The sequence below is a fragment of the Leptopilina heterotoma genome, unplaced genomic scaffold (assembly GCF_015476425.1).
Source record: "Leptopilina heterotoma isolate Lh14 unplaced genomic scaffold, ASM1547642v1 Lhet_121, whole genome shotgun sequence".
Taxonomy (NCBI): domain Eukaryota; kingdom Metazoa; phylum Arthropoda; class Insecta; order Hymenoptera; family Figitidae; genus Leptopilina; species Leptopilina heterotoma.
The window spans coordinates 1,613,745-1,638,186 of record NW_025110839.1 but is presented as its reverse complement, the minus strand read 5'-3'; the positions used below and the strand labels follow the sequence as shown (position 1 = coordinate 1,638,186).

Below are 24,442 nucleotides of genomic sequence, written 5' to 3'. Positions count from 1 at the left end.
TCTGTAATTTTCATATAATGAAATTATTTCATTTTTAAAATACAATACCTGGAATATAATAAAAATTTATAATCTTTATATACATAATTATATTTTCTTTTAGGCTAGGAGGAGTTATAACACATCATGAAGATCACTATATGGCAAGATGCAAAAGATTAAATGGTAGGTGGGAATTATATAACGACTGTAGTACAAAAGTAACTTATTGCGACAGAAAAGGAGCAGAATTGCCAGCAGCAGCAATTTATATTAAAAGCGAACAATAATGATTTAATAAATAATTAATACACTGAAAAAAGTTGTCAAGCCCAGAAAAATATAGGCACACCAGTAGTGTTCGCTTATATTACATTATTACATTTGATTATATTTTATATAAAAATATAAGTACACTCCAACGCCGGTTCAGCGGACTGTGTTGGGAAGTCTACCATTAAAGTTCGCAATATTTTTACAACATATAAAATTATATTTCAATGTTAATGTACAGTTCCTTAAAGTATATATTTAAAAAATTGTTTGCAATACAAATTCAGTAAGAATTAAAGCAATCGACAAATTCTTACTATAAAGTATTATAATGTTAATGCATATTTACTGAAAAATATACTTATAAAACAAAACTGGTGATATTACCATAAGAGAAACATTAAAGAACATAAGGAAATATTTACAAAACTTCATTGTTTAACGCTCAAATTAGCTAAACTAGATAAATATAATTAAAATATGGCTTTCTAATAACTTGATTACAATAAGGTACATATATTGTAATGTTAATGTATATTTACTAAATTTAATTTTAACTAAATTTTTGTTTAAATAATTTAATAGCATATATAAAACAACTTTATTATGAACATCGACTCTATACTATAAAAATGTTTAGAATTCGTAGAAGGATAACAATGTAAAACTAAAATTGACCAAAAAGCAATTAGAATTAAAATTACCTATAATTAAAAATAGTAATATTTCATTGTGAGTTATACTAACAATAAAGATAATATTGTTTTATAAAGTGAGAATAGATACAAAAAATGATAGGATCAGAATATACTTAGAATAAAATATAATTTAAATTACAAAAATTATATGCCATTCATCATAGGATATAAGCTATTACGAATAAATTATTTAAATAAATATTCATTACAAAAAATACATTATTCTTTTCCAAAAAATCATAAATAGAAATCATCAGCATAAGCCAAGAATTAGAGAGAAAAAAGAATTTTTTATGCACAACAATTTTAAAAATAGCACTCAGGAAAATAATTTTTTTTTGAAAAAATTGTTTATTTATTTATGAATTGTTTATTAACAATCGTTGAATTTTTACTACCAATCATCAGCATAAGTTGTTAATAATTAGAGGGAAAAAAGAATTTTTGATGCACAACAATTTTTAAGCTAGCACGCAGGAAATAAATTTTTTTTTTTGTAAAAATTGTTTATTTATTTATGAATTGTTTATTAACAATCGTTCAATTTTTACTACCAATCATCAGCATAAGTTAATAATTAGAGGGAAAAAAGAATTTTTGATGCACAACAATTTTTAAGCTAGCACGCAGGAAATAAATTTTTTTTTTTTGAAAAAATTGTTTATTTATTTATGAATTGTTTATTAACAATCGTTCAATTTTTACTACCAATCATCAGCATAAGTTAATAATTAGAGGGAAAAAAGAATTTTTGATGCACAACAATTTTTAAGCTAGCACGCAGGACCCAGTAAACGAAAACTAATTGAAATGAATTAAAAAGAATTCACAAAGAGCTTTCGTGAATCCCGCTTTGTGACAAATACGAATTGGAGCCATGATGCAATTTTCCTGAATTCGTGAAACTGTATTGAACTTCCGAACCTTCTATCCGTACCAATTCACTGGACAAGTTTTGAGCCTTTAATTTTTTTTCAATTCGTTAGCACGAATTCAATGCATTCCTTGGCCATTTCTTTCGAATGCGAATTCGTTTGGACAAATTGGTACATATTGAATTAAATTCAATTGAATATACAAAGAGCTTGAGTGAATCCCGCTTTGTGACAAATACGAATTGGAGCCTACCAAAAATGTTAATTCGTTTCAATTCATTTGAATTAGTTTTTTTTTACTAGGGAAATAAATTTTTTTTTTTTGTAAAAATTGTTTATTTATTTATGAATTGTTTATTAACAATCGTTTAATATTCAATACCAATCATAAGCATAAGCTAAGAATTAGAGGGAAAAAAGAATTTCTCATGCTCAACAATTTTTAAGCTAGCACTCAGGAAAATAATTTTTTTTTTGTAAAAATTGTTTATTTATTTATTAATTGTTTATTAACAATCGTTGAACTTTTACTACCAATCATCAGCATAATTTTAGAATTAGAGGGAAAAAAGAATTTTTGATGCACAACAATTTTTAAGCTAGCACGCAGGAAAATAATTTTTTTTTGAAAAAATTGTTTATTTATTTATGAATTGTTTATTAACAATCGTTGAATTTTTACTACCAATCATCAGCATAAGTTAATAATTAGAGGGAAAAAAGAATTTTTGATGCACAACAATTTTTAAGCTAGCACGCAGGAAATAAATTTTTTTTTTTGTAAAAATTGTTTATTTATTTATGAATTGTTTATTAACAATCGTTTAATATTCAATACCAATAATCATCATAAGGTTAGAATTAGAGGGAAAAAAGAATTTTTGATGCACAACAATTTTTAAGCTAGCACGCAGTAAATAAATTTTTTTTTTTGTAAAAATTGTTTATTTATTAATGAATTGTTTATTAACAATCGTTTAATATTCAATACCAATCATAAGCATAAGCTAAGAATTAGAGGGAAAAAAGAATTTCTCATGCTCAACAATTTTTAAGCTAGCACTCAGGAAAATAATTTTTTTTTTGTAAAAATTGTTTATTTATTTATTAATTGTTTATTAACAATCGTTGAACTTTTACTACCAATCATCAGCATAATTTTAGAATTAGAGGGAAAAAAGAATTTTCGATGCACAACAATTTTTAAGCTAGCACTCAGGAAAATAATTTTTTTTTGAAAAAATTGTTTATTTATTTATTAATTGTTTATTAACAATCGTTGAATTTTTACTACCAATCATCAGCATAAGTTTAGAATTAGAGGGAAAAAAGAATTTTTGATGCACAACAATTTTTAAGCTAGCACTCAGGAAAATAATTTTTTTTTTTGTAAAAATTGTTTATTTATTTATTAATTGTTTATTAACAATCGTTGAATTTTTACTACCAATCATCAGCATAATTTTAGAATTAGAGGGAAAAAAGAATTTTTGATGCACAACAATTTTTAAGCTAGCACGCAGGAAATAATTTTTTTTTTGAAAAAATTGTTTATTTATTTATTAATTGTTTATTAACAATCGTTGAACTTTTACTACCAATCATAAGCGTAAGCTAAGAATTAGAGGGAAAAAAGAATTTTTGATGCACAACAATTTTTAAGCTAGCACGCAGGAAAATAATTTTTTTTTGAAAAAATTGTTTATTTATTTATGAATTGTTTATTAACAATCGTTTAATATTCAATACCAATCATAAGCATAAGCTAAGAATTAGAGGGAAAAAAGAATTTCTCATGCACAACAATTTTTAAGCTAGCAGGCAGGAAATAAATTTTTTTTTTTGTAAAAATTGTTTATTTATTTATGAATTGTTTATTAACAATCGTTGAATTTTTACTACCAATCATCAGCATAAGTTTAGAATTAGAGGGAAAAAAGAATTTTTGATGCACAACAATTTTTAAGCTAGCACGCAGGAAATAAATTTTTTTTTTTTGTAAAAATTGTTTATTTATTAATGAATTGTTTATTAACAATCGTTTAATATTCAATACCAATCATCATCATAAGGTTAGAATTAGAGGGAAAAAAGAATTTTTGATGCACAACAATTCTTAAGCAAACGCGCAGGGAAGTAAATTATTTATTTAAAAATTCTTTGTTTATTTAAAAATTAAGTTAATAATTAAGTAACATTTATTTATTAAGTAGAAGGTATTATTATTATTATTTTGATTAAATTAAATAATTTTGTCGTCGTACTAAAAGACATACTTATATAGTTTGAATTTCCCTGTTGATAAACATGGCCGACCGTTGTGCGCATGCGCAGTATTGTGTAGCACGGGTAGCACGTTACTCTGTGTATTATATTTTGTTAATTTTTTTTAATGTTATATTTTCTGCAGTTTGTATTACCAAAAGTCAGGAAGTAGTTACCAATCACTACCAAACGACTACCAAACGGTTTCCAGTTTTTATTTTACAAAAAATTGTATTTGCAGTGCTATCGTGAAATTAGCACGCCAAACTTAAAACTTAAATAAATCTTTCAATTTTCGCTACCAAACAAAAAAAACTGACTACCATACACTACCATACGATTACCAAACGAATTCAATTAATTAAATATTAATTTTCTCTAGTTGTTGTGCCAACTTCACGCCGCTTATAACTACAAAGTGTTTTATTCTTTGTGGAAATAATTGAACAATTCATAAATAAATAATATTTACGAATTTGTAATTTACTTTAATTATATACTTTATAAATAAACAACTTTAAATGTCACATAAGAGTTATCAATAAGTTAATTTATTCGTTTTGTCGATCATTGTAATAATTATGATGTTTTGCATCCTGGGATGCAACAAACCATAATTTTGTAATTTTATTTTAAGAATCATGTGTCAAAACACAACCATAACCTATTGATATGTTTTTGTTTTCTCACTTGCTCATATTTTACGATATAAAAAGAGAGGGCAATATGCGCATGTACTGCGCATGCGCGCGGAGCATAAGTTTTGTCATTCTGCGAGTATAGTTCCCCTACAGAAAAAGGTTTCATTTTTGAGAGACTTCACACAGTCAGTTCAGTCTCCTTAGTCTTACTCCCTGCTGTTGGGAACAGGGTTGGAAAATGACGCGTCATTTTTGGTTTCTGATGTAGATTACGTAGAATAAGTAATTTACGTAGACAATGTAGAAAACCCATGTAATTTACATTTTCAAGATGGCGGCCATTAAAAGACTAAAAAAACATAACATAACCTCTTGAAAAGTTTGCTTTTCAGGTTATACCACGTGACAAAATACATTAATGTAAATTACGTAGAAAACTCTTGACGTAAATTACCAAGTAATCTACTTGTAAACAACTACGTAGATTACCTTAGGTAGTTTACGTTCCCAACCCTGGTTGGGAATGATGTTTTTTGTTTTGTTTATTTTTCGTCGTTTCTGTCAATTAATTGTGTTCATTGTGCCGGTATGAATTTGTTTTACAATAAAACAAAATAAATTAAAGAAGCAGAAATAGAAGAATGTCAAGGCAAACTAAATGAATGGAGAAAAGTAAGTTAATTTCATGTTCATTGATGGTTACAATTTTCCACGAGTTCTAATTGTAAAACTATAATAATTGCAACTTTATGTTACAGAGAATTACAATTTCACACATTTCCTTTACAATTAAAGAACTAATTGGAAAATTGTGGATTTCCAAGTTTTCTAAAAATGTGAATTTCTTATTATTTACGTACAAAGGTGAGTAAATTTTATGCAATTCTTTTAATTATAAAATATATTTACCCTTTTTATCTTGTAAAATGCACTTACAGGGTTGCCGAAAAAATTAATATTCATGAAAATAATTGAATCCCTGTAAAAAATTTTAATATTTATGTAAATAATTAAATTATTGCGAAGAATTTTATAAACCATTTTCTAAATAATGAATTTTTTCTAAAAAAATGTATGCAAATTCTTTTTTAAATAATTGAATTTCCTGTAAAATTTTTATTATTTATAAAAATAATTGAATCTTTGCGTCGAATGTTATCAAAATTTTTTTAAAATAATTTAATTCTTTTGGGAAGTTTTATAAAAATTGATATTAAAAATCATTAAATTGAGAAATATTTTTGAAAATAATTGAAATTTTTCAAAGATTTTTTATTAAAAGTATTAAAAATAATTGAATATTGACGAAATATTTTGCTATTTATAAAGATAATTGAAATCTCGACGAGACTTTAAAAAAAAATTTTAAATAATTGAATTTCTGATACAAAAATAATTAAATTATTGAATAATTAAATGTTTTTTAAAATTGAATTCTGATAAAGAATTTTATCAAGAAATTTTTAAATAATTCAATTCAATTATTTTTATAAAAAGAAAATTCTTTGAAAAAATTCAAGTATTTAAAAGAAACAAAATTCTTGAGAAGAATTCAATTATTTTTAAAGAATTTTTTTTAAATTCTTATCAGAAATTAAATTATTTTAATAAATATTAGAATTTTTTGTGGGCAATAAATTATTTTTAAAAAATATTAAAATTCTTCGCGTAGATTTTTATTTCTTGCAAAGTTTTTTATTAATTGAATTCCTGGAAGAAATTAATTATGTTCTTTTAAGAAATATAATATAATAATTGTACTAAAACTTATTGAATTCTTCTAATGAATTTTATTAAAATTTTTGCAAGTAATTAAATTCCTGAAAAGAATTTTTTTCATTTATTTGCAGATAATTGAAATTCTGCGAATTATTTTATTATTTATTATTTTTTGCGAAGAATTTTCCATTTCCATAAAAATACTTGAATTCTTGCGAATAATTTATCACTAATCTAAAAATCATTGGATTCCTGCAAAGAATATTTGATTATTTAAGAGAATAATTGAATTCTTGGCAAGAATTTAATTAAATTTTTTTAATATAATGGAATTTCTCCTCAAAATTTAGGGTTTATCTAAAAATAATTGAAATCTTGTGAAAGAGTTTATTCAAAATTTTGAAAATCATTCAATTCTTTTGAAGAATTTTGAAACTTACGAAAATAATTCAATTCTTGATACGAATTTTTAAATAATTTTTGAATAAAATTAAATTCTTTTAAGGAGTTTTATTAAAATTTTTGTAAGTAAATGAATTATTTTGAGAAATTTTATTAAAATTGTATTGAAAATCATTATATTCCTTTCAAAAATTTTATTATGAATCAAAATAATGGAATTGTTTTTAAAAAGATTATTATTTTTCAAAATAATTGAATTTTTATTAAAACTCTTGAAAATAATTGAATGTAATTAACAATTAATATTTTTTAAAATAATTGTATTCTTTCAAGAAATTTTATCAAAATTGTTTTGGTAATAATTGAATTCCTACGAAACATTTTATTATTTCTGATAATAATTGAATTCCTTTGAAGAATTTTATTATTTATTAAAATATTTTAATCTTGCGAAGAATTTTCTTGTTTATGAAAATAATTGAATTCTTTCCGAGGATTTAAAAGAATTTCAACAAAATTGTTGAAAATAATTTAATTTATATTAAAATTCTTGAAAATAATTGAATTTAATTAATATTTTTAAAAATAATTGTATTTTTTCGAGAAATGTTATCAAAATTGTATTAGAAATAATTGAATTCCTACGAAAAATTTTATTACTTCTGATAATAATTGAATTCCTTGGAAGGATTTTATTATTTATTAAAATATTTTAATCTTGCGAAGAATTTTCTTGTTTATGAAAATAATTGAATTCTTTCCGAGGATTTGAAAGAATTTCATCAAAATTGTTGAAAATAATTGAATTTATATTAAAATTCTTGAAAATAATGAAATTTAATTAATATTTTTAAAAATAATTGTATTCTTTCGAGAATTGTTATTAAAATTTTATTGAAAATAATTGATTTGCTGCAATTTTTGGTAAAAAAAATTAACTAATTTCAAAGAATCTGATTTTTATGATAGTTCTTCAAGAATGAAGTTATTTAAAAAGAAATTACCTGACTTTCGCTGACTTCCCTGACTTGTGGCAACCCTGATTTATCTTTTAAATATTTTTACTTCTTGAAAAAATGTATTAAATGTTTCTTTTTCAATTTTTCAACAGTACAAAATGTCAAGTCCACGTGAAAAAACAGCGGTATGTAAAAGAGCAGCCGAAGTCGATCAAAATGAAGAAGATCCATCGGATAAAAAAATCAGAAGACTCAGTTTTTCTTTTCTTATCAATGCTATTAAAATGGGTAATGTAAATAAAGTACAAGAATTTTTAAAGCAAAATGAAGAATTTAAGGAAGAGAATAAAAAAATGACGCCCCTACATTATGCAGCTGAAGGCAACAATTTGCAAATTGTGGAGTTAATGTTGAAAAATGGTTACGGTAGAGTAAACTCAAGGAACAGAAGTGACAAAACACCACTACATTTAGCTTTGAAGAATAAAAGAGCCTCAATTATTAAATACCTAATCGATAATGGCTCGAAAAATTGTCTATCCAAAATTGATAGTGACAATGAAATTCGCTCCTGTTTTCTGAATGATCGTTTAGACATTCTTAAATGTCTACTAAAGAAGAAGGAATTAATCCAGGATTCGATGATTTACTACAGCGTCACCGAAAATCGCTATGAAATTTTGAAATACCTTCTGCAATGTGGCGATAAAGTGAATAAAACGCCGCAACATCATTTTTTTCTCCACAAAGCGGTGGAAATCGGAGACTGGAAAATATTGCAACTCTTTATTAATGCAAACTTCGATTTAATTAGTGGGAGGAATTTACAAAAGAGAACACCATTGTATTACGCTGTCAGGGAATGTCACTTTGAAATTATGAAATTTCTTCTTGAAAAAGGAGCGAAAAATACATTAAATTATGAGGAATGTTGTGACCTATTAAAATGCTCTATCAATACTGGTCGCTTAGATATTTTGCAATATCTCGGTCCAAATGATTATATTTCCCACGATATTCTCTATCATACGGCTTCGATCGGTAATTTGGAGATATTAGAATATTTACTAAAATGCGGCGTGGAAATAAATTCCGATACAACAAACACTGCCCTTCACGCTGCTGTTGAATTCAATAACATTAAAATTGTCAAATATCTCATTGAAAATGGTCATCACTTTCATACGATTCGAAATTCGGATGGTAAAACAGCTGTTGATTTAGCAATTCTCGGGGTGAAATTAGAAATAATTGATTATTTTGTCAATTGTCGATCAATGAGGATTATAAATGAAAGAAATCTTTGCGAGGCGGTGAAAATGGGGCATTTGAATCTATTGAAATATTTGATTACAAATGGTTGTGGTGAGATTAATAAGGAAATTATGGGAATTGGTACATTGCTTCATTGTTCGGCGAGTGAAGGTCAATTGGAAATTGTGAAATATTTGTTGGCGAATGGAGCTCAAGTGAATCATTTATCTAAAGAAAATAAAACGCCTCTTGTCTCTGCAATCACAGCGGGACAAACGAAAATTGTGGAGGAACTTCTAAAACACGGGGCTGTGAATAAAAAACACAAAATACCCGCCGAAAGTGTAAAAGATGAAATTTTGCTACTTCTTCTCAGAGCTGGACATAAAATGAAAAATTATTTCGGTAGACGAAAACCCCTTCTGATCGCTGCCGAACTCGGTTATTCGAAATTTTTGAAAGAGTTTATAAAGTCTGGTATCGACGTTAATTCGCAAACGATACGTAAACAATCGGCATTGGATCTTGCGATTGTAAATGAACACTACGAGAGTGTGCGAGTCCTGTTGAAAGCCGGTGCGAATCCGAAAGGTTACGGAAAAATGAAACCAACACCACTTGAATGTGCAATCGAGAATAATAAATTTCATATCGTCAAAGAAATTCTCGATCGTTTGCCAAAGGAGGATCTTGAAGAAGCTGTTCTCCACTCTCTTGATCTTGCCGTTATGGAAAAAAAGTCAATTACTTTCGTCAATATTCTTCTCGATTATGATTTCAACAATAAATACAAACCGATAATCGAAACTTTAGATTGTGAAAGTAAAATATTCATTTCTCTTGTCGATCACATTCAAAGACTGGAAACTTTAGTCGATTTTCAAAAATTATTATTAAAAAAAATCTGTCGTGGATTATTTCACGTGAATAGTGAGGTCCGAAGTGCATTAATATCGAGAATTGCTCTTTTAAAATCACTTCCTGAAAATGCGAATAATTTTGGTGAAATGATACACGCGCGATTTATCGAGAAATTTAAATTTAGAGACTGGTATAAAAAATGTGAGAATGAAATTGATTTAATGAAACGAACAAAAGTATTGCCTAAAGTATCAGAAATGACATATTATGATTTTCTCGCGAAGCCACTTTATAAACTCGAAAAATGCGTGTCAAATGCAAAATTAATGAAAAACTTTGAGTGTTCCAATGGTTTTAAAACGTTTCAGAAATTTTTTTATAAACGAGCTAAAAGAATTCGAATTCGATGTAAATTTATCGACTCGTGTAAAAAATCACTTTACTATATGGTTTATGATAAACTTAAAATTCATCTTCCCAGTGAAATTGTAGATAAAGTTTGTGAATATCTAACTGCGTTAGAAGTAAGACGTTTAGCAGAGTCATATCCTATGTAAAGAAAATTAAATTTTTCTTTAAAAGAAAAAATGAAATTTTTGTTTAAATGACAATGAATTTTTTGTTTTGAGAACGAAATGAAATTTTTGTTTACAGTACAAAAAAAACTGCAAGTGTCATAAATGTTATGTTTTGTATCAAATATTTATTACGGTTTACTGTATTTTGAGTTTTTTTTTTGTAAAAAAAACTTCTATTTATTTAGTATATAAAAAAAGTACAAATTATTCTACAATAATTCGTAAGAGAAAATTTAAAATATTACGAAATTTTTGTTTATTAAAAATTCAAAATTACTACGTATTTTCAACAGTTGCGTTAAAAAATGGAAAAGTATGTAAAATGTTTACAGTCGGAAACAATTTGTTTAATTCAAAATTTATTTTAGATAATATAAACAATTACACAGAAAGCAAAAAGAAATAAAAATATTTTGTAAATTAAAGATAAAAAATAATTAGAAAAATAAAAAAAGATTTATATTATATAGTAATTATGTGTTCATTGAAAATTCCTTAATTTCAAAAGTTAAAAATTTTTTTCTATTCTTTTTGAAAAATGACTTTGAATTAGAATTTTTACGAAGTATTTTGTTAATTCTTTAGAAAAAAGAATTGAATTCTTTTCAGCAATGTTGTTAAAATTATATGTATTGTATTGAGAATAAAAATTAAATTATATAAAAAATTTATTTTCAAATTTTTTAAAATAATTAAAATTTATTACAATTGAATTGAAATTTAAAGTAATTGAATTTTCGTAAAGTCTTTCATTAATATTTCTAATAATAACTGAATTATTTCGGATAATTTAAAAAAAATTGAATTCGTTTTTAGAACATTTATTAAAATTGTATTGGAAAATAATTAAAATACTGGGAAGAATTCTTTCATTAATAAAAATATTTCTATTCTTACAAAGAATTTTTTTCTTAACGAATGTAATGGAATTTTGATAGCGAATTGTATTTTAAAATTGCTTTGAAAATAAATTGAATTTCTTTGAAGAACTTTATTAATAATGAAAATACTTGAATTTTTACGAGGAATTTTATTATTAATAAAAATAATCGATTTTTTGTGATGATTTTTATTAGTAATATTTATAAAAATAATTGAATTCTCACAAAGAATTTAAATATTAGTAACAATAATTAAATTCCTGAGAAAAAACTATATTTTTATAAAAATAATTAAATTTCTGCGCAGAGTTTTATTAGGTATAATTATAAAAATAACTGTAATTTAAAAAAAAAATTAAAAAGAATTTTTAATAGGGTAAGTGTACTAATTCCTGCGGTATTTTGGTCAAGACGTCTTTTAACTATAAAATATAATTTTTATATTGATCAAATTGAACTTATGTCTTATTAAATTTGTAGTTTGTGTTATTAAGATATGTTTACAATAAATAACATCTCTAAAATATAATTTATTTTAATAAATTTAATGAATTAAAAATAATATTCAATGCGTTTAATTCTGCGCGTTTGAGTCAGTTGCTGCGCATCAGTTGCTGCGCGAATTTAATTCCTGTGGGTCAGTTTCTGCGTATAATTTCGTGTTTATGTGTATAATACCGCAAACTACTATGAAATCAAAATGGGACAATGATTTTAATCAATGTTTAATTGAATAGAATATAAATTTATTAAAAATAAATATATATCATATATTAACAAAAGTAACAAATAATTTCTGAATTATCACATTTTTGAAACATTTAGTTAAAACTTAATAACAGAATTCTTCCTTAATTAATTTATGTATTTATTAAATTTTCTTTAGTTTTTCCTCCATAATCTTCATTTTTTCTTTCATTTTCATAATTTTTTCTTGCTCTTTTTCAAAATAGATAGTCTATTGTAACCAGTCTTAGTTGATTTTCTGAGGGCGCAGAAATTAAATCAAGCCCAAATTCTGTGTTAATTACTACTCTTAAAAATAAAATATAATAACAGACAAAAATAAAGTAAAGTTTAATTTTTCTTTTAAAACAAGGTTTTCTTTATCTAAAATCATCATAATAATAACCACTTTAAGTCTAAAAACAATAATAAAGCCTTTTTTATGTAGGTACTTTTGCACCGCCAGCAAAGTTAGCAATGAAAATAAATAAAACCTTGAACACGTCAACTTTTAATTAAAATAAAATACATAAATATTATGTTTTGGTATATACTTCCTATATCTATTTTAAAACTTACATCGTTAAGTAATTTTTAAAAAAAATTTCAAAATTATTTGTGCCCTGAACAAATGTATTCACTTAAATTATTAAAATGCCGCAGAAACTGAAGCACCCGCAGCAATTGACGCACTTACCCTAATTTAATTTCTGCGAAGATTTTTATTAATTTTATGAAAATAATTTAATTTTTCTCTAGAATTGTATAATATTATTTATAAAAACAAATGAATAGTTTCGAAGAATTTTAATAATAATAAAAATAATTTAATTTTTTATAAAAATTTTATTTTTAAAAACAAATAATTAAACTTTTTTGAAGATTTTTATTAACAATTAAAAGAATAATTGAATTCCTAAAAAGAATTTTATTTTTTATGAAAGTAATTGAATTCTGCTAGCGAATTGTATTAAAATTTGTGAAAATAATTGAATAGCTTCAAGGAATTTTATAAATAATGAAAATAATTGAACTTTTGCGAAGAATTTTATTATTAATATTGAAATAATTGAATTACCTAGAAGAATTTAAATATTATTAAAAAAAATTTTAATTCTGAGAAGAATTTCTATATTTTTATAAAAATAATTGAATTTCTCTGAAGTTTTTTTTTATTATTTTTAAAAAAATAATTGAAAATTTGCTAAAAATTATATAATTAAATATTTGTTAAGATTTTTATTATCTTTATGAAAATAATTGAATTTTTTGTATTATTTTTAGAAATAATTGAATTTTTGCTAAGAATTTTATTATTAAAGAAAATAATTAAATTTTTGTGAATTTTTTTTTTATTATCAAGAAAAAATAATTTAATTTCCGCCAAAAATTTTATATTATTAAAAAAATAATTTAATTCTAACTAAGAATTTAAAAATAATTTTTGATAATAATTGAATACATGAGAAGAATTTTAATACCTACTTATTAAAATATTTGAATTCATGCAAAGAATTTTTTGTTAAAATTTGAAAAAAAATTGCATTGTTTATTAGAATTTAATTAAAATTGAATTATAAATAATTAAATTACGAAGAATTTTATTAAAAATAATTGAATTCTTTCGAGAAATTTATTTTAAATTGTATTGAAAATATTGGAATTTTTGTGAAAAATTGTATTTTTTACAATAATAATTAAATTATTTACCTACTTAATTAATTATAGAATTATCATAGAATTTATTAAAATTTCGAATCTGAAATTACCGAAAAATTGAAGTTGATATCGAGAAATTTATTTCAAATTGTATTAAAAAAAATTGAAGTCTTGCGAAGAATTTTATTATTTGTGAAAATAATTGAATTCTTGCAAAGAATTTTATTAAATGTTCAAGGAATTTCATTACAATTGTATTAAAAATATATGAATTCTTATAAACAAATTTTATTGAAATCCTTAAAAATACATACCTAATTGACTTCTTTCGGAGAATCTTATAAAAAAATTTATGAAAATTGTATTTTAAATAATTGAATTTCGTTTAATTTATTATTTGAATAATTGAATTATTCAAATAGTAGACATTGAAAATAATTGAATTTTTTGAGAAAAATTTCTTTCAAAATTTTGAAAATAATTGAATTGTTTCATAGGATTTTATTAAATTTTTTTGAATTGTTTCTAAGAATTTTATTTAAAATTTTTTGTTACTTCTAAGCATTTTATTGAAAACTTTTAAATAGTTTTTAAGAATTTCATTAATTTTTTTTTAATCGTTTCTAACTATTTTTTTTAAATTGTTGAGAATAATTTTTCATTTCAACTATTAGAGGATTTAATGTAGTGCCAATTTTCAAAAAGAAGAAAAAAGTAGCCTTTAGTGTCAGAAATCTAAAAAAATTATCAAAATTGTAGCAAATTGTTGAAAAGTAGTAAATAGTAAGTTTTAGTAGACGAGTGCGAAGTCTGTTAACTGAAATAATACGTAAAATAAACAGAATTGCAAAATTCTTGTTTACTCAATTTAAGAATTAAAATGAACTTTTAATTACAATTTGTTACAAAATCTATAAATTTATGATCTATAATTCAAATAATCTACAATGAATTAAAAAAGATTGTTACTAAAAATAAAGACGTACGACAATTTATCATTAAATGATAAATCCCTGTGCCATAAATCAATCGTATAATCAGGAAGCTTGTTACTTTGCCTTCATATAAATGAGAGAAGGTTCGAACTTTAAGTAAAAAAAAGAAATTTAATTACAAAAAAAAAATGTCTCACACCATGAGTGAAAATCAAATTAACAACAAATCAATTTACAATTTTTCTTGTGATAAAATTTCGAAGATTGTGTCAAAAGCAGAAATAAAAGTTTTGTACGAACAAATATTTTGCGATGAAGCGGAAAATATTGACTATTCTTTACAACCGTTTTGTGATGAAAAACTCGGTTTTCTTGGTTCACATTTAAAATTGGAATTAATTGGAAGAACAAAAAAAAGTCAGCAAATAAGAAAAAAATCATTTTTCTTAAAGATCATTCCATATCAACTACCATTGCAGGCAATTTTCATTCAGGAGAGTCAAATTTTTGCTAAGGAAATATTTTTCTTTGAGAATATTGTGCCTGAATTGAATTACAATTATTTTGGTGAGAAATGGTCGCCAATTTGTTATTTAATTAAAGACGATGCTCTTGTTTTTGAGAATTTAAAAGAAAAGGGTTTTCGAATGATTCCCGATAAAATATTCGATAGAGAATTAATGATCGCTGCATTGACGTCAATTGCAAATTTACATGCGGCATCGATAATTGCTGAGGATCGATTGAAGCAAAAATTTAATATCATTTTTCCAGAAGCCTTCGAGGAGAATCCATTTGATAATTCAGTGAAACGTTTACAATGGTTTGAGACTGCTGTCGATTTTACGATATTTCTCGCCGATAAATTAGGTTTAAAGACAGAGAATATTTTTCGAGCTTGTCGAAAGTCGTGTGAGGGTTTTAAACCATCGGCAACGAAACGTAATGTCGTGAGTCATGGTGATTTATGGGGTAATAATTTGCTATTCAATGAAACAAAGAAGAAATGTGTTCTCGTTGATTTTCAATTATTACGATATTCGTCACTCGCTCACGATGTCACTCAATTATTGTATTTATGCACGACACGTGATTTTCGTGAGAAACATGAGGCGGAATTGATAAAACACTATTTTGCAGTATTGACACGTGCCTTGATGGAGAATAATAAAAATATTCAAATTCCCTCATGGAGTGAACTTCTCGATGGAATTGAAGAGCAAAGATTATGTGCAATTGTGACGGCGGCAATTTTCTTTCCAACTGTATTAATGGATGGTAAAAGTGGTGCGGAAATTTTTGACGATCCAGAAAATTACGATAAATATGTATTTCACGATCGTAAAGATTTTGTATTCTCAATAATGCAACGTGATCCTCATTATGCTCGACGTATTAATGAAATTGTTGAGGAACTCGTTGAATTCGCCGAAAAATTGCAACATCTTCCAAATCCATCTTAAGAGAAGAAAAAAAAATTTTCTTTTCTTTCTACACATCTGAAAAATAATCCGCAAAAAAAATGTAAATTATAATTTTGAATATAAAAATTAATTGGACGGATAAATAAATTATATTTCAACCAAAGTCGTTGAGTATTTTTTAGAAAAACCTTATAAGTAGAAATTTTGTTCAGTATCCTCACAATTTATTTTTTATTGTTATTCTCAAAACTTTTTTGTGTTTAACTTAGAAATTTAATTTTTAAAATGAATTGCACTGAAAAGAGGGTTTTTTTTTAAAGCTGCAAAAATTTAATAAATTATAGAGAAACAATAAAGATAATATACATTCTTTTATTAATTATTAAATCCCGGAACATTTCAATTATTTTCAAAATTAATAAAATTCTTAGCAGAAATTCAAGTATTTTCAAAATTTTATATTTAATTCTTCACATGAAATCAATTATATTCAAAAATAATAAAATTCTTTGCAGGAATTCAATTATTTTCAAAAATATCTTTATAAACAAAATTCAATTATTTTCAATAATTTTAATAGAAATCTTCATAGGAATTCAATTATTTTCAAAAATAATAAATTCTTTTGAAACAATTCAATTATTTTTATACATAATAAAATTCTTCAAATGAATTTAATTATTTTCAAAAATTTGGATAAAATACTTTAGAAGATTTAAATAATTTCAGTGCAATTTTAATTAAATTCTTCGAAAGAATTTAAATTTCCTACAAAAAGTTTAATAAAATTTCTCGAAAGAATTCAATTATTTAGAAAAATTTCGATACAATTATAAGAATTAAATTATTTTCAATACAATTTTAACTAAATTCCTTGAGAAGAATTTTATTTTTCTTGGAAACAATTCAATTATTTTCAAAAACTTTAATAAAAATCGTCGCAAGAATTGAATTATTTTCAAAACTTTTAATAAACTCTTTCACAAGATTTCAATTATTTTTAAACAAACCATAAATTCTGCGGAAAAATCTCATTATTTTCAAAAAAATTTAATTAAATTCTTGCGAATAATTCAATTATTCTCTTAAACAATCAAATATTCTTTGCAGGAATTCAATTATTTTTAGATAAATAATAAATTACTCGCAAAAATTCAAGTATTTTTGCAAAAATGGAAAATTTTTTGCAGAAATTAAATTTATTTTCATAAATAATAAAATATTTCGCAGAATTTCAATTATATTTAAATAAATGAAAAAAAACCTTTGCAGGAATTTAATTATTTCTAAAAATATTAAAAATCTTCATCGGAATTAAGTTATTTTAAAATTTTTTAATAAAATTCTTTGAAAGAATTTAATTACTTTCAAAAATTTTGAAAAAATTCTTTAAAAGAATTAAATTAATTTTAGTTTAATTATTATTAAATTTCTTGAAAGAATATAATTAATTTCAAAAGTCTATTGTAAAAATCTTCTGAAAAATTCAATTTTTTTCTTTAATAATAAAATTCTTCGCAGAAATGCATTAATATTCATAAATAATGACATTTTTTACAGGAATTCAATTATTGTCTTATAAGTAATAAAATTCTTTACAGGGATTTCAATTATTTCTTGTAAACATAATCAAAATTTTGCGCAGGAAGTTAATTATTTTCTTAAATGATAAAAATCTACGCAAAGAATTTTATTATTTTTTAAATATAATTTAATGCTTACAAAAAAATTTTATTATTTATTAAAATAATTGCATTTCTGCAAAGAATTTTATAAAATTCTTTGAGAATAATTGAATCCTAAGCAAGAATTTTATTTTTTTGTAAAAATAATTGAATTCTTGCGAAGAATGTAATTAAAATTATTAAATTGTTTAAAGATCTTTTATTAAAATAACTGATATTTCGTAAAGAAATTTATTAAAATTTTTAAAATTAGTTGAGTTCTTTTAAAAAGTTTCTTTATTTGGAAATAATTGAAGTTCTGTTAAGAATTATTTTCATAGTTAATAAAATTTTATTAGCTATGAAAATAATTGAATTCTTGTAAAAAATTTTAATAAAAGTTTGGAAAGTAATTAAATTATTGCAAAGGATTTTTTCATTTATTTGAAGATAAATGAAATTTTTCAAAAAATGTTATTATATATGAAAATAATTGAATTCGTTTGAAGAATTTCATTGACTACGAAAATAATTGAATTCTTGTGAAAAATTTTATAAAAATTATTGAATATAATTCAATTCCAATTTATAATTTATAAAAATATTTGAATTTCTTCAAACCATTTTAAGATTTTTATGAAAATAATTGAATTTCTTGACTACAATTTTATTACTTATGAAAAAAATTGATTTCCTGCAAAGAATATTTTTTTTAAGATAATTGAATTTTTTCAAGATTCAATATTCGATACAAAATTTTTATATTTTTCTGTATAATGTTTAGATTTTTGAAGCTGTCAAAATAACCTTTTTTTCTTGCAACTCAACTTAAAATTTAAAATTGCAAATACAACTTAAAAATTATCAAAAAAGAATTGTACGGATATTAAAAATTTCTACATGGCATAAGATTTTTCTAAAAATATTCATCAACGTCTCTGGGTGATTTATGACGAATTAAGTCTAAACAAAAAAATTGTTTCGTTAAATAGAAAACAATAAATTTCGATAAACAACAATCTATGAAAAAAAAGAGAATGTCCTTTTAAAAAGAAAATCACCTGATGAAATAATTCTGTAAATATAATTATATTGAAGTGTAATGAAAATTCGTACACACTATGTAAAAAAGGGAGCCAACAAAAATGTAGGCTTAATACGATTTTCGAGAAATATGAGTAAAAAATTAAACTTTGTTTTTTTTCGATTCCTTCTCAATTGCTCGTTCCTTTGCCTTTTGATAAAGTGAAACAAGTTTTCCATCTTTGGCTAGTGCTTTCAACAATTCCATAATCAACGGTAGATAATTGTGTTTTCGTCGAATATTTTCAATCTGATATCGTTTCAATTTTCTAACTTCTTCCTCAATCAATTCCTGTAGACGTGCTACTTCCGCTGGATCGCCACATTTCGCCTTTTCTCGTTCGTACAACATTTTTCTATCGGACACCACGGCCATTAAATTGAAATGTATTTCGCCCTCGTTATATCTGCAAAAAGTTAATATTTAAAAAAAAATCATTTATTCTAGACATCGAATTGTATTTTTTTTAAGACTTTTTCCGACTATTTTCAAAAAATGCGATTTTTTCTACCTTTTTTTCAAAATTGAAACTTCTTCGAGTTATTATTGAAGAAATGTGACTTTTCTGACTTTTTTTCAAATATTGTAATAAAATTCTACGAAACCATCTCTAAATCAATTATTTTTAATAATTTTCCGAAAGTTCTTCGAGAATTCAATTATTTAAATACAAAATTCAATTTTTACAATAATTGTAACTGTAACTGTAAAAGTTATTAACGTACAGGTACAACATTTTCAAAAAATTATAATAAAGAAATCCTTAAAATCAGTTTTTTTAAAAATATGTTTAAATCATTTTTGAAAGATAATATAGTTTTTCAATTATATACTTACAATTGAAAAATTTTCTTGATAATTGAAATTTGGTAAAATCTTTTAAAAATAATTTCAATTTGATAAAATCTTTTAAAAGTACCTAGTCTAATTTTTGAAAAATAAAAAAAATAATCAAATTTCTGAAGAATTTTAATTGAAAATTTTCAACATGATTATTTTCTCCAAAATTTTAAAAACAATTGTCATAAATTTTAAATGTTATTTTTTGTATGTATTTGAATTTTCGAAAATATGTAATTGAAAATATTGAAAATAATTGATTTTAAAAAAATTAGAATGAAAATATTATAAGAATTAATTTTTTTTTAAAACTTTTAAAATATATTTTTTGAAGCTACAATTTTTCATTAAATTTCATTTTTAAATTTACACTTGAAGATTATTTGTTAAAATTTTTGAAAATTCAAATAAAATTCTTTTTAAATAATTTCTTTGAATTTTTTTTAAATAATGGAGTTTCTAATAATACATAAAATTCTTTTAAATAATTGAATTTTATAAACAATTTCTTTCAAGCTTTTAAAATAATCGTGTTTGTTAATAATTGAAATTAAACATTTAATTATTGAATTTTAGTAACATTTTAGAAAATAATTGAATTCTTTTGAAAAATTTTAGACCAAATTAAGAAAAATTGGAATTTTTTCTTGAAATTTTTTTTGAAAACAATTGAATTTTTGCAATGAGTTTTACTATTTATAAATGAGGCTCCGGATCTTAAGAAGGGCACTTTCAGCATTGATTTTAAATAGTAAAATGCCCTTTTAAGATCCGGAGCCCCAAATATAATTGAATTGTTTCGAAGGATTTATTAAAATTTTAGAAAATAATTGCGTTCTTTTGAAATATTTTTTAACGAATTAAGAGAAAATGGAATTCTTTTGTGAAATTGTTTTGAATATGTAACTGAATTTTTGCAAAGAATTTTACTATTTATAAATAAAATTGAATTGTTTAGAAGGATATTTATTAAAATTTTAGCAAATAATTTTATTAATAAAAAATAAAAATAAATAAAATAAATAATTATAAATAATTATAAATAATTATAATTAATTAATTAATTATTAATATTTTATTATTAATATTTATTATTAATAATTATAATTAATTAATTAATTAATTAATTAATTATAATTATTAGTAATTATAATTAATTAATTAATTAATTAATTAATTATAATTATTAATAATTATTTTTAAATAATTTTATTTAAAAACAATTGAATTTTTGCAAAAAATGTTACTATTTGTAAAAATAATTGAATTCTAACGAAGAATTTTATCAAACTTTTTGAAATTAATAAACAAGCATAATGAATTGATAAATTAGTTAATAATTGAATTTTTTTAAAGTTTGTATCTGAAATTATTCAAAAATTCATATTTGAAAATTAAAAATGTTTTAATTTGCATAATAATAAATTGAATGTCACGTTTAATTATTTTGAATTAAATTATTCAGTTATTCAAAATCTTTTTAATTGTATATCTCGAAAATTTATTTAGAAAAATTATTCAAAAATAATTTTTAAAAGATTTGCTCATTGTTATACTTCTTGCACTATAAAAATCGAAATAAGTTGCATCTTATACGAAAAATGTGGTATTTTGTTGCAATATTTGGAAGAAAAGTCAAAAAGGTCGCAATTTCGGAAAATAATTGGAAAAAAGTGTCATTTTTTGAAAATAGTCGAAAAAAGTCACAATATCCGAGGGCTGGAGTGTTTTTTACATCTTTAAACGATTAAAGCAACATTTTTAGCGCCTTAAAGTCGATCCTAGGCCTGCATCTAAATTTTTATAACTTACTTGTTTATCCTTTTTTGAATAATTGGTTTCACAGCTTGTACCCATTGATCTCCGGATGGGCAAGGACCTAAGTCCATTGGTCCGTCCTTCAAACCGTCCAATTCGTATAGTCGTCCATCAATTGGTAAATAGCTTACAAAATGAAATACGTCTTCATCCTTTCCGGATAATTTCGAATCATATTCAAAAAGTGTTTGTCTAAACATCAAACAACAGCAATAAGTAAATTAGCAAATACTTTACGATTATCACAATAAAAGGCAAATTTACCTGGCAAATGAGTTGTGAACTTGTCTAATGACGTCTGAGTTACTCAAAGCTAAACCGCGCATATTAGCGTCAAAACTTTGACAAAAATTTTTAAATTCCTCTAAATTTGGTCCTAAAGCAACATCTGAATGCTTGCAATTAAGTAAAACGCTTAGAATCGCTTGAGTCGCACAAGCATTGTTGATAACCTGCAAACAGTAAATTATTAATCAACCATTAATTCTCTGATAGATTTCATGTTGAATCTATTGAATTTGAAAATTATAGAATTCTATTTTAATCTCTTCAAGATTAAATAATAGTTTTGTTAAAAAAAATGTTATTCTAATTTTTTAACTTTTATAATTTTGAATTTCAAATAATTTAATTCTTGCATACAATTTTATCAAAATTTTTAAAAATAATTCAATTATTTCGAAGAATTTTATTAAAAACTTTTGAAAATAATTAAATTCCTGTGAAGATGTTTAATATTTTTAAAAATAATTACATTCCTTTAAATAATTTTATTATTCATTTAAAAACAATTAAAATTCTGCGAAATATTTTACTATTTATGAAAATAATTGAATTCTTGACAAACATACGAAAATAATTGATTTTCAGCGAAGAAATATTATTTTATCTAAAAATAATTAAATTCCTGCAAATAATTTAAATTTATTCAATTCAATTTTTTAGAGAAATTTAGTTAAAATTGTATTGGAAATAATTGAATTCTTATAAAGGATTGTATCAAAATTTTGCTAAATAGTTGAATTTATTATTTTAAGGAGTTCCATTAAAAATTTTAAAAGTAAATCAATTCTTTCGTAAAATGTTATTAAAATTATTTCGAAAGTAATTGAATTCCATTGAAGAATTTTATTATTTATGAAAAAAATTCAATTATTTTTGTTGTTGACATGAATTTTATTATTAATAAAAACAATTGAATTTTTCAGGCGATTTTTATGGAAATAATTCAAAAATAATTGAATTCTTTAGAGAAATTTTATTAAACTTTTTGAAGAATATTTTTAAATTCTTTCGAAGAATTAAATTAAAATTGTACTGAAATTATTTAAATCTTCTAAAGAATTTTATCCAAATTTTTGAAAAAAAATTGAATTCTTTAAGGAGTTTTATTAAAACTTTTATTAATGAATTCCTTTAAAAAATTTTATTAAAATTGTATTGAAAATAATTGAATTGTTTCAAAAAAATGTATTATTATTTTTGAAAATAATTGAATTCCTGTGAAGATTTCTATTAAATTATTGAAAATAATAAAATTTTGTGTAAAGAATTATAAAGATATTTTTGAAAATAATTGAATTCATACAAAGAATTTTATTATTCTTTAATATAATTGAGTTCATATGAAGAATTTAAAAAAATTTTTGAAAATAATTGAATTTCTGCTATTAAAATCTTCTGCAGACTTTTATCCAAATTTTTGAAAATAATTGAATTCTTTTGAGACATTTTATTAAAATTGCATTGAAAATAATTAAATTCATTTGAAGAAATTTATTGTTTATGAAAAAAATTGATTTCTTGACAGGAATTTTATTCTTTATGAAAATAATTGAATTCTTGACAATAATTTCATTATTTATAAAAATAATTGGATTTTTGACAAGAATTTGATTACTTATGAAAATAATTTAATTTTTGTCAAATTTTTTTTTAAATTTTGGAAAATAGTTAAATTTTAATAAGTGAATTTTAAAAATTTTTGAATCTGCAATCATTTAAAAATTAAATTTGGTTTTTGAGAATAAATGAATTTGAAATTTGCATAATAATGATTTGCTAGTAAAAATAATAAATTACTAAATAAAAAATAATTAGTTTTAATATTTTTTAAAAAAATTAAAAATAAATAAATAATAAATTAATTTTACTGCTATTTGTCTTTAGGGGACAACAGACTAATAATAATCAAACAACCAACCAACAAAACACAACTAAATTAACAATTAAAACAATTAATAAGTTCAGTACTTACCTGTTTAGCGAAAAAGATTTTATCAAGTCGACTGTCCTGAACCAAAGTTCCTAATGGTTCATCGTCATGAACCCATTTAAATAAAAATATTAAACCGTGAACAGGTCTGAAAGGGAAAAAAAGGTATAATTATTATTCTTATATAGAAACAAAGATTCATATTGACGATTTTTTTTCAAAAACCAAATTTATAAAATGAAATATTTACTTCAAATTTTCGAATTGATCATCATCTAAACTCCACAATTCTTCGACTTGTAATCCTTGAACGCCTATAATAATTTAAATATAAAATATTAACAGAAATCTTAAAATCCAAACATCAAAAACTGCAAAGTAATCGTGAGAATTACCAAATTCTTTTATTAATTCAGTAAAAACGCCAGGATCACTTTCAATGAGACACCAATTCAAAGTTGAATCCGCCATGTCTTTAAAATCGTACTAAAAGTTAATAAAAATAATTAATTCTTTTAATTTTCTATTTTATAAATAAAAAACTTTGCAAGTTATTTAGAACTAACCTATAAATTTTCGCTGTTCTGACAAAAACAAAGAATATTAAGGTTTGCTCACTGCGTGTAAAACTTGCGCAAGTTAGGCTATGTTCACAATGATCTTTTTATGTTCTTGTTCTTCTTTTATTATTG

At 22.9% G+C, this 24,442-nt stretch overlaps 3 protein-coding genes across 4 annotated transcripts; 2 read left to right on the top strand and 1 right to left on the bottom strand.

Annotated features, from left to right (window-relative positions):
• The first annotated feature begins 4,664 nt into the window (after positions 1–4,664).
• LOC122511430 (ankyrin-3-like) lies at positions 4,665–10,913 on the top strand. Its single transcript, XM_043626643.1, has 3 exons — positions 4,665–5,403; positions 5,490–5,595; positions 7,964–10,913. The coding sequence occupies exon 3, from the start codon at positions 7,970–7,972 to the stop codon at positions 10,481–10,483; it is 2,514 nt and encodes an 837-aa protein (XP_043482578.1). The 5' UTR covers positions 4,665–5,403; positions 5,490–5,595; positions 7,964–7,969; the 3' UTR covers positions 10,484–10,913.
• Positions 10,914–14,555: 3,642 nt separating this feature from the next.
• Positions 14,556–16,292, top strand: LOC122511642. Its single transcript, XM_043627022.1, has one exon. The coding sequence runs from the start codon at positions 14,894–14,896 to the stop codon at positions 16,166–16,168; it is 1,275 nt and encodes a 424-aa protein (XP_043482957.1). The 5' UTR covers positions 14,556–14,893; the 3' UTR covers positions 16,169–16,292.
• Positions 16,293–18,863: 2,571 nt separating this feature from the next.
• LOC122511649 (ubiquitin carboxyl-terminal hydrolase isozyme L5) lies at positions 18,864–24,382 on the bottom strand. Of its 2 annotated transcripts, none has more exons than XM_043627034.1 (7): positions 24,317–24,382; positions 24,146–24,236; positions 24,001–24,064; positions 23,793–23,898; positions 21,800–21,987; positions 21,530–21,727; positions 18,864–19,283 (listed from the first exon to the last, which is right to left on the bottom strand). In XM_043627034.1, the coding sequence occupies exons 2-7, from the start codon at positions 24,219–24,221 to the stop codon at positions 18,980–18,982; spliced, it is 936 nt and encodes a 311-aa protein (XP_043482969.1). In that variant the 5' UTR covers positions 24,222–24,236; positions 24,317–24,382; the 3' UTR covers positions 18,864–18,979. The 2 variants fall into 2 exon arrangements, with proteins under 2 accessions (XP_043482969.1, XP_043482979.1); XM_043627044.1 differs by having other exon boundaries at positions 24,146–24,223; positions 24,317–24,381.
• Between the last annotated feature and the right edge of the window lie 60 nt (positions 24,383–24,442).

Excerpts from the sequence above, each read along its gene's own strand:
- LOC122511642 (XM_043627022.1), top strand. The coding sequence starts at position 14,894 with ATGTCTCACACCATGAGTGAAAATCAAATTAACAACAAATCAATTTAC.
- LOC122511430 (XM_043626643.1), top strand. The coding sequence starts at position 7,970 with ATGTCAAGTCCACGTGAAAAAACAGCGGTATGTAAAAGAGCAGCCGAA.
- LOC122511649 (XM_043627034.1), bottom strand. The coding sequence starts at position 24,221 with ATGGCGGATTCAACTTTGAATTGGTGTCTCATTGAAAGTGATCCTGGC. Across the intron at positions 21,988-23,792 it reads AAATCTTTTTCGCTAAACAG|GTTATCAACAATGCTTGTGC; the intron begins GTAAGTACTGAA and ends TACTGTTTGCAG. Across the intron at positions 19,284-21,529 it reads ATTCAAAAAAGGATAAACAA|ATATAACGAGGGCGAAATAC; the intron begins GTAAGTTATAAA and ends AACTTTTTGCAG.